This window comes from Ictidomys tridecemlineatus, chromosome 5, assembly GCF_052094955.1.
Source record: "Ictidomys tridecemlineatus isolate mIctTri1 chromosome 5, mIctTri1.hap1, whole genome shotgun sequence".
NCBI lineage: Eukaryota > Metazoa > Chordata > Mammalia > Rodentia > Sciuridae > Ictidomys > Ictidomys tridecemlineatus.
In genome coordinates, this window is record NC_135481.1 from 180,996,635 (window position 1) to 181,013,055 (window position 16,421).

Genomic DNA, 16,421 nt, shown 5'->3' on the forward strand with positions numbered 1-16,421 from the left:
ATCAGCCTGCAGTTAATGACTACAGATCCAGGATCAGCCTGCAGTTAATGACTGAAAGATCCAGGATCAGCCTACAGTTAATGATGACAGATCCAGGATCAGCCTGCAGTTAATGATGACAGATCCAGGATCAGCCTGCAGTTAATGACAACAGATCCAGGATCAGCCTGCAGTTAATGACTACAGTTCAGGATCAGCCTACAGTTAATGACTACAGATTCAGGATCAGCCTACAGTTAATGATGACAGATCCAGGATCAGCCTGCAGTTAATGACGACAGATCCAGGATCAGCCTGCAGTTAATGACTACTGATCTAGGATCAGCCTGCAGTTAATGACTACAGATTCAGGATCAGCCTACAGTTCATGATGACAGATCCAGGATCAACCTGCAGTTAATGACGACAGATTCAGATTCAGCCTGCAGTTAATGATTATCATTCAGGCTCCAGAGCTCCCTGTGGGGGTCAGACCACAGCTTGCTCATCTTTGTCTTGGGCTGCACTTCTAGGGAACCCAGCTCTATCTTAGCTGCCTCACTGAGATTCGAATGGATGGGCAGGTGAGTAGATGGCTAGAGGATAGATACCTAGGAATTGCTTTCATCTAACCCAAATCCTTCCCTGGAAAGGTGAGGAAGCAGGCCCAGGGAGGCTGGGGCTAGAACACTGGCCTCCTGGGCTTTCCCGACCTCCTCTCCACCCACCGGTGTCTGAGGACACTCTGGGACTTCCAGCTCCCTCCCGTCTCCCTCCGCTTCCCCGCTAGCCCCCCGGGACCTGGCAGGCATGCTATCCTGGAGTGGAAAACCTCGACACCCAGGGCTCCAGTCCTGGGCACGGGCCCGGGGGACTCTTCCTGCAGGCTGGGGCCTCTTCCTGGGTGGCCTTCAGAAGGTTCCGAGAAGCCAGCCTCTCCCCCAGTCTGTGGGTCTGAGTCAGCGGGAGGGCCAGATGTTTTGGTGTGAGTTGTTCCATCTGGGGAAAAGCAATAACAAAGTAAAGGATGTGAAGCAGAAGGTGGATTTTTCTGAGGCGAGAATGTTTTTGTCTTCTATCCTGGAATGGACAATAGAGCTTACATGTATTGACCTACTACATGCCAGGCCCTGAGTAAGAGCCTTATTTCTAGTGTCTCTTTGGACCAGGAAAGCATCTCTATCAAGTAGGTGAGATCCCCGTCCCACGGAGAGGGAGACCTGAACTCAGAGAGGTTAGATACCTAGCCGAGGTCACAGAGCCAGTGCATGGCAAAGTTAGGATGTGAACTTGGGCAAGTGAATCCCAGGCCCATGAGCCTTCCAGCCCTAACACGCTACACTGTACACTAAACCTCTGAAGCAGAGCCAGCCCAGTGGTCCCTGCCCCTCACAACCAGAACCACCCTGTACCCCGGTCTCAGAGGACCCAGATGATAGCTCCTTGTCCAGTGGAGCTCGGGGGCACCTTACCTTTCCCCGGGGATTTGGCTCGGGTGGGTTTAGGAGGGTAGAGTGAGCACAGGGCTCTCCAAGGCCCATCCTGCTGGAGCGAGGCTTTCTCCGTGGGCACCGGGGATTGCCTCTGCCCCTTCAAGAAGGAGACTTTGAGTCCGGGAATGGGAGACCTGGAGGAGGAGGCGTTTCGGCTGGAGCGCGTCATGGGCTGGGGACGTCTCCCGCTTTCTCGCTTGGTCTTGTCCATCTTTGTGTCAGAGGCTGGGGTAGCGGGGGCAGTTGGGGACAAGTAGGGAGAGGACGTTTGCCTTGGTCCGGGGCTGGGCTGGACCGTGGTTTCTGGGTTTCCCAGAGGTCCCTGTACCTTGGGGGCAGCCATCTGTTCCGAGACGCCTGCCCTGAAGCCAGAGTCACAGTCTAGTGGCTCCCTGAGGACATTGAGGCAGGGTCCCTGGGGCTGTGGGTCTGAGTCGTGGGCAGGCGATTTGCTCTTGATCTTCCTCCTGGAGCCCAAAACACAGGGTTCCCCCTCGGGGCTGGCTGGCTTCACACAAGCCCATTTTCCCAAGGAAGGGCCCCGACTGGACTCAGAGAGGAGCAGTAGTCCTTGGGACAGAGGAATTTCCTTAGTTCTAGATAGTTCCTCCAGTGCCCCCAAAGTACAGCCACTAGGTGTCCCCAGCTCCTTAGTGGGAGACCCTCCTCTGCTTTCCTGGGAAGGGTCCAGAAGAGCCACGTAGTCTCCTGCCAAGCCCTGGCTGTCCATGTTGTCCATCCTGAGGGCCACCTCCCCAGGCCTGGCTTGCTCCACCTTGATGAGGCCTGGATATTTGTCCCCAGACGTCCTGCCCCTGCTCTTGGCCAAACTCGGGACAAGAAGCATCTGGCTGCCTGGGGAGCTGGCCTGGTGCAGCTCTTGGCGGGTGCTCAGATCCAGTGCCTCTAACTGCAGGGAGCCCCAGGCTGGGGAGGGGACGCTCGCAGCTGGGGGTCTGTCATCCACAAACTCTGGGCTGGCGATCTTAGTCCAAGGCACAGGGGAAATCCCATTCTCGGAAGCCACCAGGCAGTGGTGTAAGGGACTTCCCTCAAAGTCACTGTTGATGGCCTCCAGCCACTCTTGGGTGAAAATCATAGGGTAGGATGACTCGGGGACGGGCCTCTTGTCCACCGTGCGGAGGTCCAGGGAGAGGCGTTTGATCATCATGCAGACCGACTGCTCCTCCTGGGGCTCCACTTGGAGGTAGAAGTCACCCTGGCGCAGCAAGAGGGGATTGAGCGGTGCCAAGTGGACCACGACCTCGTCCCGTCGGCAGAGCGGCCAGCCCTCGTGCAGGAAGAGGCAGTGGGAGTAGGGGGCCTGTGGGGGAGGACGTCACAGAATCAGGACCCCAGAATCCTCAGCCCTGGATCCGCTTCCTGCCCTCTCCAGATGAATCCGGAACAGCTTGGGGACAGAGACGGGAAGAGAGGTGCCCAGGTGCCGCACGGAAGGGGCCCTGGCTCTCAGGGCTGGGCAAGGGTTGACTCGGCCTCACTTGACCCTGACCTTGAAAACACTTTCTAGACCACCGCACCAAGGAACAAACCTGAGAGCCAGGCGCGATTTGCAAAGTGTTTTTTTCCGTGAAATCTTCTTACCTGACTCTCGTACCCTTTCCTCCCCGTCTACACAATGCTGCTCCCCCTCCAGCTCAAGCCCTGGGACTGGGCTGTAAAGTCAGAGAGACGTGGGTGTGAAGGTATGAATCACTAATTTGTGCAAACTATTTAACTTATCTGAGCCTGGATTTCCCATCCGCAAAGAGGAATAATTTTAAAAATTGTGAAATATATATATTTATGATTTATGAAAGTCAGTACACTTTTGCTGGCCCGTGGGTGGAACTGGAGAACATCATGCTAAATGAAATAAGTCAGGCTCCGAAAATCAAGGATCAAATGTTTTCTCTCATACGCAGAAGCTAGAGCCAAAAAGAGAGAAAGAAAGAAAGAAAAGCGCCGGTGGGTGGGTGGGTAGGTGGTTGGGATATTGTTTTTCTAAAAATAAAAGGGAGATCCATAGAGTAGAGGAAGGGGATTGAGAGGGAGGAAAGGGATTGAGGGGGAGAGAGGAGGGACAGGAAAAGGGGGGAAACTATGAAATGAAATTGACCAAATTATGCTCTATAAACATACCACGGTGAATTCCACATTTGCATGTATCTAAAAGGCATCAATGTACAAAACAAAGAAGGAAGGAAGACCACTGGAGTAGAGGAAGGGAAACAGAGGGAGGGAGAGGGGAGAGAAGAGGAGGTCCTAGGGACCAAAATGGTGCAGATTATATTCCATGCATGTATGATGCTGTCAAAAGGAACCCCAATATTATATATCACTACAGTGCACTTATAAAAACATTAAAAACAAAGCCAGCACAATACTTAATATATAGTATGCAAATGTTCCCTAAGTATTAATTTCCTGTTTTTAAATTTTTTTTTGTAGTTGTAGATGGACAGCATGCCTTATTTTATTTACTTACTTCTGAATGCAGTGCTGAGGATGGAACTCAGTGCCTCACATGTGCTAGGCAAGCCTTCTACCACTGAGCCCCATCCCCAGCCCTATTATTTTTTTTTAATTTTATTTAGAGTCAGGGTCTCACTGAGTTGCTTAGCGCCTTGCTAAGTTGCTGAGGCTGGCTTCGAACTCATGAACCTCCTGACTCAGCCTCTCGAGCCACTGCACATGGCTCCTTCCCTGTCCTTTCGAGAACACTTATCCTTTTAAAAAAGTGTGGCAATTTTCAATCAGAATAAAAAGTCATTTGCTGTTTTATGTCATCCTTCAGTTTTTAAGTAGAACAGCAGCAGGACAGTACTGAATGAGAAGACAGGAGATCTGACCGCGCCACTTATTTACCAGATGACCTTGAAGAAGACATTCCACATTTTCATTCTGACCCAAAAGTCATTCTGGGGTCGAATGCTCATTATTTGTTTGTTTATTATTTATTATTTAATTTCCCATTATCGAGTAAGGACATGGCTAGGTGAGGCAAACCATTTATAATTTTTTTTTTTTTAAAGAGGAGAAGGTGCCAGAAATTCTTTGAATAGGCAGATAAGGCCTGGAGCAGACCTGACCTGGACGGTCCCCTCCCAGCCAAGCCCCCCTCTCTACCCGTCTGTGCCGACCAGTGTTCCACAGAGATGCTCAGCGGGGACAACAGTAACAATGTCCCCTGGATGGACAACAGGTCTTTCTCCACCTGACTTTTGGAAAAGATTCTGAATCCCGAGGATGAAGTAAATCCCAGACAATTTTGCACAATTTGGACATGGGTGCAAAAGACCCAGAGTTTCCTGGAACTATTAATTGGGGCAATGGTGAGAGCTGACCGTGTTTGCTGACCGTGTTTGACAGCACGCTGCCCTCGCCTTCTCATTAAACAAGACAGAAGAGCCCAGCTGTGTTTTGCAAAAGGCAAAGCACCACCGAGGTGTCAGCTCTGCTGGTCCCATTGGACTCTCCCAGTGATGCATGGTGCGGCTGCTCTGCATTATTGTTCTCATTTACTCACAAGGAAGTTGAGGTTCAGCTCTTCCAGGTTCACCGTGATAGAGCTGGGACTTGAACTTGGGCACCTGAACCCAGAGACCTCCTGTGGATCCCACATCACTTTCGACTGCTCTTCGGGGACATGAATTTGCCTGTAATTGTGGTCAAATTAAATTTGCCTACAATTAAAAAGTAAAGATGTGGACAGGCTGTGACCTTGACACAGTGCAGATATGGTTTTAATGGCCAAATACAGGAAGTGACGGTTGCGAAGCTTATCAGGGAGAAGGATGGGGGAGGACCGCCATGAACTAATGTCAGCACGGACGGACATGTGGAAGCCTCCTGATGTCTCCAGAGACACCTCCCTCCTATAAGGCCAGTTCCTGTGCACTGAGGGTTCCCATTTGCCAGGTGCTGTGTGGCACAGCTGAGAGGGATGATCTCTCTCTCCATTTGGTTCCAACCATCTCCATCCTGGTTCCTAAACGACACACACAGTCCCCACCTTTATGCTTTGCTCCTCATGAGCTATGTCCCTGACAGACAGTGAGCAAGACTGGCCAGGGGTGGGGGATGGTGGTCAAGAACCTTTGTGATTCTTGACCCTGGGGTCTCAGGCAGCAGGTATTAAATAACAGGAAGCGATTAGCAAACCTCTGATACCTCTGTAGGTATCAGAGGGCTTGATCTTCTTAGGGACCTCAAGGAACTCCCCATCCTTTTTTAAAAACAGTCTCATCCCCTGACCAAGGAGGTGGGCGTATGACTCAAGCTTCATCAATCTTGATGCCCCCATTCCTTTGGCCACAGTGATTGGTTCAGGAATGGACATGTGACCCAAATCTGGCCAATCAGGATCCTTCCTTGAGATTTTTTTTTTCCTATCTGCAGCTGCTGAAGAAGAGTTAGTTCATTTCCTTGAGCTGCAACCTTTGAGAGACCCAGCGTATCAGAAGATGCTGGAAAGCAGAGAAGCGGAGACTGAGGGGTCTGCAAGGGTAGCTCAGGTCTGGTCTGAGAGGGGACTCTGTCATTTGTAGCCCATAAGTTTTGCCTAATTTATTTTTCTGTTTTTTCATGGAAGAGGCCCTCCTGGGATCTATGTTTGAGGGGTTCCCACAGTTGAAAGTGCACATTCTAATAATTCAGGGACTCCAGGAAACCTATGCGGCATTCTCTGTAATCTCCATGGAAGTGCCCCACTTTGGCCAAGGCAGCCTGGTGATGGCCAGGATGCCAGGCCCCAGGCAGGCTCCTAAGGACCAGGATCCCCAGATGCCTCTCTGCAGCGGTTCCTCCTGCTGGTGGAAGTGCACTGTAACAGACTCCCAGATGTCAGAGGATAAGGGCCAAGTGCCCTCCTGCTCCACTTGGGAGCTGACAAGCAATGATATGTGGAAAACCATCCATGTCCTCGGTTCTTCTATGAGTCAACACACCCCCCTGCCCACCTGCTTCTGCTCCCCTCCAGCCCCTGGCCCTCTGGGACAGACTGTCCCTGGCGCCACCGCCCTCCCCACTTACACAGGCTTCTTCGCGAACTTGCTCACACAGGCGCTTGGCAGGGATCAGGAAATTCAAGAGGAAGCTCAACCCGTCTCCCCGGAAGTCAGAGTCCAGGAGCCGGAACACCTGACCCAGGACCGTAGGTGCTGTGGCCTCAAAAGGGGGATAGAGGCCAGCCAAGGCATGCTGGATGGCGGCATCTAGGGACGGAGGGTCCTGGGGGGACAGAAGGAGAGGATGAAAAAGTAATGGTAGCAACCACGACAAGGGCAGTGGGCACTTCCTGTGACCTCCCAGGTCTCCGTGACTCAGGCCCCTGCTAATGCTGCCGGCCACTCCTGTCCCCTCCCCCTGGCTCACACCCCACTCAGGGACAGCTTCCCAAACCTGCTCCTCCTCCACCCCCTCCCTGCCCAGGGACGTCCCAACATCCTGTCAGACTAGGAGACCAGAGCCCGCGTGTTGAGCTGCCCTCTCCTGCCACCAGCCTGTCCCCTGCCCTTGACCGAGCTGGGTCTCCATCACCTCTTCCCAGGAATCACCTCACTTTGGATGCTGGCCTGAGGCCCTCCTCCCTGCAGCGACCTCCGCCAGGGACCCAGAGTGTCATTTCCCACGTGTCCGCCCCCTGCTCAGCGTTCCTCAAGGGCTCCTCCTTGCCTTCAGGACGCCTGCAGCCCCGTGTCCAGCTCCCGGACCCTGCACCGTGCAGGCCCAGCCTCCTCTCCATGCCTCACCACGATGGCACGGGTACTCTCTTGTCCCCTCAGGCCTTTGCCCTTGCTGTTCCTTCCTCCCGAGCACCTTCCTCTTCCATTGCCCCTTCTCCTGGCCAGCTCCTTATTCTCCAAGACTCAGGTCAGCCCTTGTCTCTGACCTGGTACCGGCCTCCACCCCAGAAGGGTCAGGTGTCCCCTCCTCTGTGTCCCTCTCATAGCAGTTCCCACTGTGATTTCTGGATCCCTAAGAGTCGGCAGAGTAGCCCTCAAAGATGCCCACCTCCTATCCCCTGGGATCTGTGACTGGGTCACTTAACAGGCCAAAGGGGATTAAGGTTGCAGATGGAATGAAGGTTGCCAATCATACGGCCAGAAAACGAAGAGATTCTCTTGGAGTCTCAAGTGGGCCCAGGACACTGAGAAGGGTTTGCAAAAGGGGGAGAGGAGCCAGGTGGGGTGGTGCATGCCTCTAAGCCCAGTGACTCTGGAGGCTGAGGCAGGAGGATTGCAAGTTCAAGGCCAGTGTCGGCAACTAAATGAGACGGATTTGAATGAAAAATAAAAAGGTCCAAGTGGTAAAAAGCGCCCCTAGGTTCAATACCCAGTACCAAAAAAAAAAAAAAAAAAAAAAAGGAGGGGGAGGGGATAGTCCAGAAGACAGAGGGAATGCGACTGTGGAAGCAAAAAGGTCAGAGAGATGCCAAGTTGCTGGCGTTGAACAGGCAGGAAGAGCCAGGGAATGTGGGCAGCTCTCTGCAAAGAGCAAGCAAAGGAATTCTCCCCTAGAGCCTTTAGGAAAGAATGCAGCCCTGCCCACACGGTGGTTTTAGGCCAGCAAGACCCATGTCAGACTTGGGGTCTGCAGGACTGCGGGCGAATAAAGTCGTGCTGCTCTAAACTCCTGCAGGTGTGACCGTTGGTGACAGCAGCAATAGAAAGCCAGCACAGCGCAGGCTAGCGCCGATTCACCCCTGGGTCCTCCACACCTGACCCAGGGCCTGGCACAAAATAGGTGCTTAGCAAATTTGGAAGCAGGAAAATAGTCTTCCCTGAACCACATTTTTTTTTCCATTTGTAAAACAGGCCAGAGACTGTCAACCATCTACAGCAAGCGGGTCCGCGGGCTTCGATTTTCTACTCTTAGATAGTGTAATGGAAGCCATGCTGGTTGCCCCTGACTGACCACAAACTCTGGTCCATCGATTGCTGAGGTGCAGAGGGATATGGAAAGAAAAACCCAGCATAGAGCTTATTCAGGAGAGGGGCCCTTTCTATAAACAAAGACCCCGAGTACAAGGAAATAAAAGAGGGACTTTGAAGAAGGGGGGACGGAAGAATGTCGCAGCCATTCTGAAGGAAGGTGGACCTGGTACTGTCATGGCGAGGGCTCTCAGGGATGCCTGGCTGTCAGGGACTTAGTGACAAAGGGCACGTGCCCAGCAGGAGCTACTTGCACAGCGAGCTGCAGAGAGGGATCTTCAGGGTGGCAGGACAGCAGGTACCTTCTTCCCACTCTCCCAACCCTCACTCAGCAAGGTTAAACCCTGACATCTGTCACCCCACACAACCCTGAGGACTGCAGGAGGAAGGAGGGGAAGTCAAGGGCGGCATCTACCCTCTGTGAACACACACACTCAATCCTTTAGGCTGGGACCTTGGCTCTCTTGGCTTCTACCTCGCTGCGCAGCCTTGAGTAGGTCCCTACCCTCTCTGGGCCTCTTTCCTCCCATGCAGATTGAGCTGGGCTGCCTGTTTGTCTTGTTTTGGACACTTCCCAAAGGCTCGGCCAGTCCTCTTCCTTTCTCCCAAAGCCAGACTGCAGCGCATTAGGGAGGCAGGCGGTACAGACATCTGATCACCAGGGGAAGGCTTCCTAAGTCTGCAGAAGATCAGAGAACTCGGAAGGGCTTGTCTGACCACGTGGTTCCTGGTTGTTAAGTTCTGGCCAGAGACCTACGTGAGGTGAGGTCGTCTCTGCAGCTGACTGCAGTGCTTCAACCACCAGGAAACTGCGGGCCAAACTCTCCTCCCTCTTGGAGCCTCGGTTTCCCCATGTGTGATCAGGACCCTGCCTCCCACCCTGCCCTGATGGGAACTGCTCTCTGGGAAGGAGCGGGGGCTGCTGCAGTTCATGTTTTCATTGTAACTGATGCTGATTCAGCCTGCCAGGCGAAGCTGAGGTCCAAGTTCCTTTCCTGTGCCTTCCCGAGTCCACTACTGTCACCCCAGGGACAACAGCAGGCTCCAGGCACCCCCTGTGCCAGGCCCTCAACTCACCTTCTCTGGCTGACGCACACAGGGAGCAGCGCCATCCTGGACAGATGGACAGACGCAGACAGTGTCTGGGCCTCCAGCTGTTTGTTCTGCCTGGAGGCACCAGCCCCAAGGGTGGCCTGCCCAGCACCCTGTCCTTCCCTGTCTCCATCGTGCCTCATGAAACTGTTTACTTCTGGAAGAGCGAGCCTGGCAGACTGAGGTGCCCCTGGCTTTGACAAATTGGCTCCGCTCACCACACACTGTAACCATTTAAGGGGCAGCCAGCAAAGCGGAGCCCGATCCAAGTTCCCAGGACTCGGTGTTCTTGGCCAGCACGCTACCTGCTCCAGGCTGAACCCCAGGGGCTCAGGGCTGTCAGGGAAGCGCACAGGGAAAGGGGAGCCTTGGCCACTCGCCATCCCAATCAGCCCAGCCCGGGGCCACAGGAACCCAGACACGTCGGCGAGACGTGGAGCCCTCGAAATGATTTCCATGAAACTCAATAGACTTGTTTCCATCAGTTCCCAGAGAGGCAGCCTGGCAGGACCCTTCACTGTTCCCGGCAGGAGAGAAGCTGAACAAGGAGCCAAGGCAAAGCTGCCGCCGCCCGCCTGCCCGCCCCCTCGGCACTCCAGGCCAGAGAAGGAGCCCACCTGTGCCCCAGCAGACGCTGACAGGTGCCCTGACTTGGGGCCATTGTTCCTACGGACGTGGGCACCTTGTCTGTGCGGGGACACCTAGAAAACTACCTGCTACAGACGCAGGGGAGCAGCTGTGTTCCTAGATGTCTATTTTCATGTCTTTGTAATGAGCCTCTATTACTGTTGTATTATTTTTTTATCAAATGAATCAAATAAATAAAAAAAAATGTACAGGACGATACATTTGGACCTAGAGACAGACTTCTGTAACCATTATCCAGATTCATATGCAACAGATTTCCGCCACCCCACAAAGAGGCTCCTTCATGGCCAAACCCCCTCCCCACGTACTGCTGACCCGTGTAGGTTTTTTTTAAAGAAAAAAATTCCATACAGTGTGATCTTCAGAGTGTGTGTGTGCCTAGGAAGAGTCCAAGCGGCATTCAGGAAAGTGTTCCCTGTAGTTACCCCGAGGGCGGGGGAGGGGGGAGGGCAGGTGGGGGCAGTATTTGCATTTTCTTCCCAGTGCGCTGCGTTTTCCAATGTTCTATAATCAGCTCCTATCGCTTCTATGATGGGAGGGTGTGACTGCCTGCGTTTGGAAGGCTGCCTCCCTCCTTCTTTAAATGGTCTCTCCAGATGTTGTTAGCCGGGCCTTCAGAGCCGTGGGCTGAACTCTTCTTAAAGGTCCAGTTTATCCGTTTAGTCCAACAGGCGAAGGATTTCGCATCCCCTCATAGGAGAAGAGCCGAGGTGGGTGGGAGGAGCCCCAGGGCTGCCTTCCACCTGGCAGAGATGCCTGGGGAAGGGGAGGTTCTGCCCCCAACTGGCCAGTGAACTGGACCTCGGTCCCCCCCCCCATAAAAGGGAAGCACCGAGCATGTCGGTCTCCAAGGACCCTTCTTCTGGTAGGAACATGCTAGAATTCAAAGCGCAATGGGGTTCAGGTAGGTTTGGAACCAGGAGGTGGTTTCTCAATGGGACCAGTTGACCTTAGCTGCTGAGAAAACTTCCCATGATGTGTCTTTCTGCCTCGGGTCCAGGGAGACCTGAACCAGTAGCCACAGACTCATAGGTCTTCAGGGGACCACCAGGTGATATGGAAGACAGAAGTGGTCTAAGTCGAGAAAGTAACCCCTCCAGCCCTTGGAGAGGGGCCCCTGACGGTCACCGTCCCCATCAGGGAAGCCATAGGGAGCCATGGGGCCTGGGGCAACACCCATTTCCTCGGCATCAGCCACTCATGGCGTGGCCCCTGTGCCTGGATTATGGATCTTTTGGTCAAACCTCTCCAAACCCATCTGTGAGCCAGGTGCAGCCCAGCAGGTATCGGGTTGTGACCTCTGGACTCAACTACTGGGGACACTCCTCGTGAGCTGGCCCAGGCTGAGGTGCTGAATCCAGCATTTCTGCTCACTTCTCAAGTTCTCGCTCACTTCCCTGCACTAAGCCCTTTTTTTATTTGTGTGTGGGGGCGGAGATATGAGAGAGAATTGGCTCTTTTTTAAAAAAAAACAACAACAACAAAAGACTTTCAAAACTGAATAAACAGCCCAGACATAGTAAACCAAGAAGAGAGCGAGTCCCAGAAGACCCACGTTCAAGTCCAGCTCCACTGAGCCACATCCCCAGCCCTATTTTGTATTTTATTTAGAGACAGGGTCTCACTGAGTTGCTGAGGCTGGCTTTGAACTCTCGATCCTCCTGCCTCAGCCTCCTGAGCCACCAGGATTACAGGTGTGTGCCACCGCACCTGCCTTGAGCCTTACTCTTGTATCCGTTCCTTTCTCTCCCTCTCCCCTTTGCCTCTGCCCTGGGGTGCACCATCTCCCACCCAAGCCACATAACAATAATTGCAGTGGGAGCTGCTTCTTACAGAAATGAGTCTCTGGAGCCAGGCCCGTGCCAAGCAATTCCCATGATGACTGTATTTTATCATCCTAATAATTCTATGGGCCGGGTATTTTGTTCCCATTTCACAGGTTGAAAAACTGTGGCCACAACTTTCCTGCTAATAAATGGCAGAGCTGGGGTATAAAACTGAGAACCAGTCCAGGTTCCCCTCTGCCCGCCATAGTGGCCTTTCTCACATAGAGATCCAGTTTGGGCTGGTGCTTGGAGTCACCAGTCAGCTCCCAGCATTCCTGTCCTACTTCTTCTAGACACACTGCATGCTCTAGCCAGGGCTTTCCAGTCATGGATGGGCCGCACACAAGAGGTTTTCTTGCATATCCTAATTTATTATTTGCTTGATAGAGATTTATGATGATTTGCTTAGTATTTTTCTTTTTGTCTCTTCGTTTGCAACTCGAATTTATTTTTATTGATTGTCATGTGTTTCTGCTATTTAAAAACCCCCTAACGCTCATTAAGATGAAAAGCTGTAAAATAAAAAATGGTCACCTCAGTGCCACCTAAAATCTCCCTGCTAGAATCCAAGGTGGGGACCCCAACTAAGGAAGGGCTGCCTGGATGCGGCCCTGCCTCTGCTCACCCTGCACCCCTCCCTGAACTGGGCAAGCTCCTATCTATGCTCCAGAGCCCAGTGGTCTGCGTTACTTCTCTTGAGCCTTCCAGGACACACGTGGTTCCAGGAAGAGTGGCCTCCCACCATCCACCAGACAGCTCAGGACCCTTAGTGAACAGGCCTGCACTCCCTGGGGACCTTGAGGCCACAAGGGCCTCGTCCAAATAGGGGCTGGGTGGGGACCACCACGTCGCAGGTTCCTTGGCAATGTGGAGTGAATGGAACCGGATTTGAGCAGCTTTTCTCAAAGTGTGGGATGGAATTGCAGGTGGCCCACAAGACCATCTTGGGAGGACTCAGACTTGATGTGAAATCACAGCAAGAAACCTACTCCACTCCTCTCCAGGCCTCCTGTCGGCACCAGGAGAGAGCCTCGTCAGGTGTCTGGTATACCTCTCAGACACTCATCATTACTCCCCTTAGCAGATGAAACCAGGCTCAGGCGAGGAAGGGTCCACAGTCAGCCTCATCCAGCCAGAACTGACTAACACAGATCTGCCCTCACTGCACAGATTTTTACAGTTACTTTTTATTATATATAAACATTTTTTGTACCAGACATTGAATTCAGGGGCAAGGGACCACTTGACCACTGAGCCACATGCCCAGCCCTTTTTTGTATTTAATTTGAATCTCACTGAGTTGCTATGGCCTTGCTAGGTTGCTGAGGCTGGCTTTGAACTCATGATCCTCCTGCCTCAGCCTCCCAAGCCACTGGGATTACAGGTGTGTGCCATCGCATGCAACTTTTATAATATTTGGTCAGATAAGTGGATTCATAAGTTTTTCCATAGATACTGAAATTTGGGAAGTGTGGAAATGGATAAGCCCTAAACCCCTTTACTGTAAGAATCTCCAACACTGAGCCGTCCCTGAACACTGGACAATCATTAATCAAAGCATTCCACAAAAATTACTACTGTAATGGAGGCCATGAGGGAGGAGTCTCTGGCAGGCTACAGCAAGGGCCAGGGGAGTCGGAAGGCTTTGCTAAGATGATACTTGGGTGGAGATTTCCGGGATGAATAAGTATTCCTTAGGTAAATGTGCTTCTTCTCCCAGGAGGTACAGTATGTATAAAGGCCCTGGGGCAGAAGGGAGCTATAAACCATAAGAACTTCTAAACCAAGGCCTGAGTGGCTGGAGTGGGTAGGTAAGGCCAGAAAAATGGACAGATTATAATCTTTAATATATAAAGACAGAAAGGTAGCAAAATTTGCCCATTGTACCCAATGAAGAAAGAGATGTTGAGTCTTTGAGAGGCCCAGCCCAGTGACGGACCCTTAATCTAAGTATCTGGGGTTTGGTGAGGGGTGTCTGGATTCTAAAACTAATAACTAGATTAGGTCCAGCCAGGAGAGGTGGGCAAACACCCTTTGTGCAGGTGTGGCTTGGGGTGGCAGTACAGCTGGATGCAGGTTTAGAATTCAGCCTGCCCTGACTTGCACTTCCTGGTGGAGTGACTCTGGATAGTCACCTAAGCTCCTAGAGCAAAGGCCCCGGCCTGTCGGGTAGAGATATCAGGGATCTACTCCTAAGAGTTGGTGTAAAGCCCAGCATAGCAGCACATTCCTGTAACCCCAGTGACTCAGGAGGTAAAGCAGAAGAATGGCAAGTTCAAGGTCAGTGTGGGCAACTCAGTGAGACCCTGTCTCAGAATAAAAAATAAAAAGGGTTGGGGATGTAGTTCAGTGGTAGAGCACCCCTGGGTTCAATCTCCAGTTGCACACGTATGCACACAGACACGTGTGCACATACACACACACACACACACACACATTGGTGTGAATGACATTGGTAATGACATGAACTCCCACATACATAGTGGAAGGTCTTGCCTGTAGGGAGAGGTAAATAACAACTAGTTTGTAATGGTTATTTTCGAATAGCTCCAAGGGCAATGTATGGCAGTGTGTCCTGCTGGTGTGATTTAGGCACCTGGTTTTGCAGGTATATACCCACATTTTGGCAGCATGGGAGAGCAGGTGGACAAGGGTTGCTTATATGAGGAGGCACATGTGTGGAGCTGTGTGAGTCAATGGGAGTGTGTTGGGTGTGCTCCATGAGTGCATGTGTGTGCGTGTGTGTGTTTGTGTGTGTGTGTGTGTGTGTGTGTGTGTGAACCCACTTCTGTGCAGAATTCCTCTGTGTGGGTGTGCACATGAATGAAAACCCACACAAACTCAGCCTGATGGATCGCAGTCGAGGAGTTAAAGCCCTGGTGTGTCTTCACAGCCGCTTTCCAAATCCCCTGATTAAGAAAATGGTTCCTGTGAATCTGCCCGGGGCTCCTGGGCCTGTCTGGAGCTGAGCTGGGAGTCTTTGAAAACAATATTTTCTGTGTCCAGATTCTGGCACCAACACACATACACAACTCTCCCAGAGTCCCAGCCTTCTGGAGGTGCCAGTCTGGAAGGCCCAGGTGTGGAGGTATTGCCCTTCCTCTGCCCCCGCCCCAGGTAACCCTCCCCCATTCCTCCCAGAGCCCCCTGCGTCAGGACATCAGACTTTCCAGACCTGGGTCTAAAACAGCAGACCCATTCCGAGTTTGGGGAAGCAGTCCCTTTTGCCCTCTGCACCATTGCACCACGAGTCCTCCCTGCCCTGCTTTGCTGGGCCCCTCTCCACCCAAACCCCACGGTGGAATCGCGCCTAGCTGACCATCTGCCCCACATCTAAATGCAAAGCCACCCCAAGCTTTGTCCGAGGCCCCGCGAGCTAGGGTTCAACTTTAGCCCTTGACTCTGGGTTGGGACAATAGGAAAGTTAACACATCGTCCCTTCGTCCATCCATCTCACGCCTGGAGAGGCTCCGGGAGAACTTGGCCAAGGAAGGGACCCGCGCTGGGGTTGGGGCGGTTAGGCGTGGACTCCTGGCCAGGCACCGAGGGGGGTCGGTAAGGGTCGCGGCACCGCCCAGGGGCCCCGGGGTTAGGGGAGAAAGGAGCAAGCGGGTGGTCCAGCCTGGGCAGCGTTACCATGGTGACGGGACGGCGCTCCTCTCGGCTCCTCTCCTGCGCTCGGGTCTGTGGGTCCGGGGTGTGGTCCTCCCGTGCAGCCGCCAGGCCTAGCCCCGGGGACAGCGGGACTGGCCGGCCCGGGGCGCTGACCCCAGCTCCATCTGCGAGGGCCGATCCGGGCCCGGGACAGCGGCCGGGGCGGGAGAGCGGCGCGGAGCCGGGGATGAGAGCGAGGGCGGCGCAGGGCGGGGCGGGCGCGGGCCGAGGTCCGAGCGGCGGGCGGGCGGGACAGCGGCCCCTTTGTGCCGGCGCCTCGCCCCCCGCCCGCCGCCGCCGTGATGAGAACCAGGCGCCCCGCCCGCCCCTCGCGCGCCGGCTGCCAAGAGAAGTGGAGCCGCTCCGCCCGCTCCCCACGGCGCCCGCCCGCCCGAGCAGTCCCGGGCAGAGGCGAGCCGGCCAGCGTCCCCTCCTCCGCGTGCAGCAGTCACAGGAGCCTCGTCTCTCCAGCTGCGCAAAGAGGAGGGGGCGTGGGGTGGCGGTGGCGGTGGCGGTGGCGGTAGTGGTGATGGTGAAGGTGATGGTGGTTTTCTTCCCCCTCCAAGTCGGGGTTGGACCCAGGGCCTCGCAGAGCCAGGCGAGCACTCCTCCACGGAACGTCGCCCCAGCCCTTTTTCGGAATTTTAGTTTTGAGACAGGGTCTTGCTAAGCCCCCCAGCCTGGCCTGGAACTTGCGATCCTCCTGCCTCGGCCTCCCAGGAAGCTGGGGTCGCAGCCCCATGGCCACTCAGGACCCACCTCTCAAATTGAATTGAAGCCATGGGCTTCTGCCC

At 53.6% G+C, this 16,421-nt stretch overlaps 1 protein-coding gene across 5 annotated transcripts in view; it reads right to left on the bottom strand.

The window, feature by feature from the left end:
• Kiaa1755 (KIAA1755 ortholog) overlaps nucleotides 1–16,085 on the bottom strand; it is a 37,637-nt gene extending 21,552 nt beyond the window's left edge. Inside the window, exons 1-4 of one of the 5 annotated variants that reach the window (XM_005329846.5) lie at nucleotides 15,610–16,085; nucleotides 6,507–6,704; nucleotides 1,452–2,796; nucleotides 781–978 (exon numbers count right to left, since the gene is read on the bottom strand). In XM_005329846.5, the coding sequence (XP_005329903.2) occupies nucleotides 781–978; nucleotides 1,452–2,796; nucleotides 6,507–6,704; nucleotides 15,610–15,612 (1,744 nt within the window). In that variant the 5' untranslated portion in view covers nucleotides 15,613–16,085. Of the gene's footprint in view, nucleotides 1–780; nucleotides 979–1,451; nucleotides 2,797–6,506; nucleotides 6,705–9,484; nucleotides 9,816–15,609 lie in introns of those variants that run through there. The other 4 variants (XM_040273994.2, XM_040273997.2, XM_040273999.2 and 1 more) reach the window with 4 other exon arrangements.
• Between the last annotated feature and the right edge of the window lie 336 nt (nucleotides 16,086–16,421).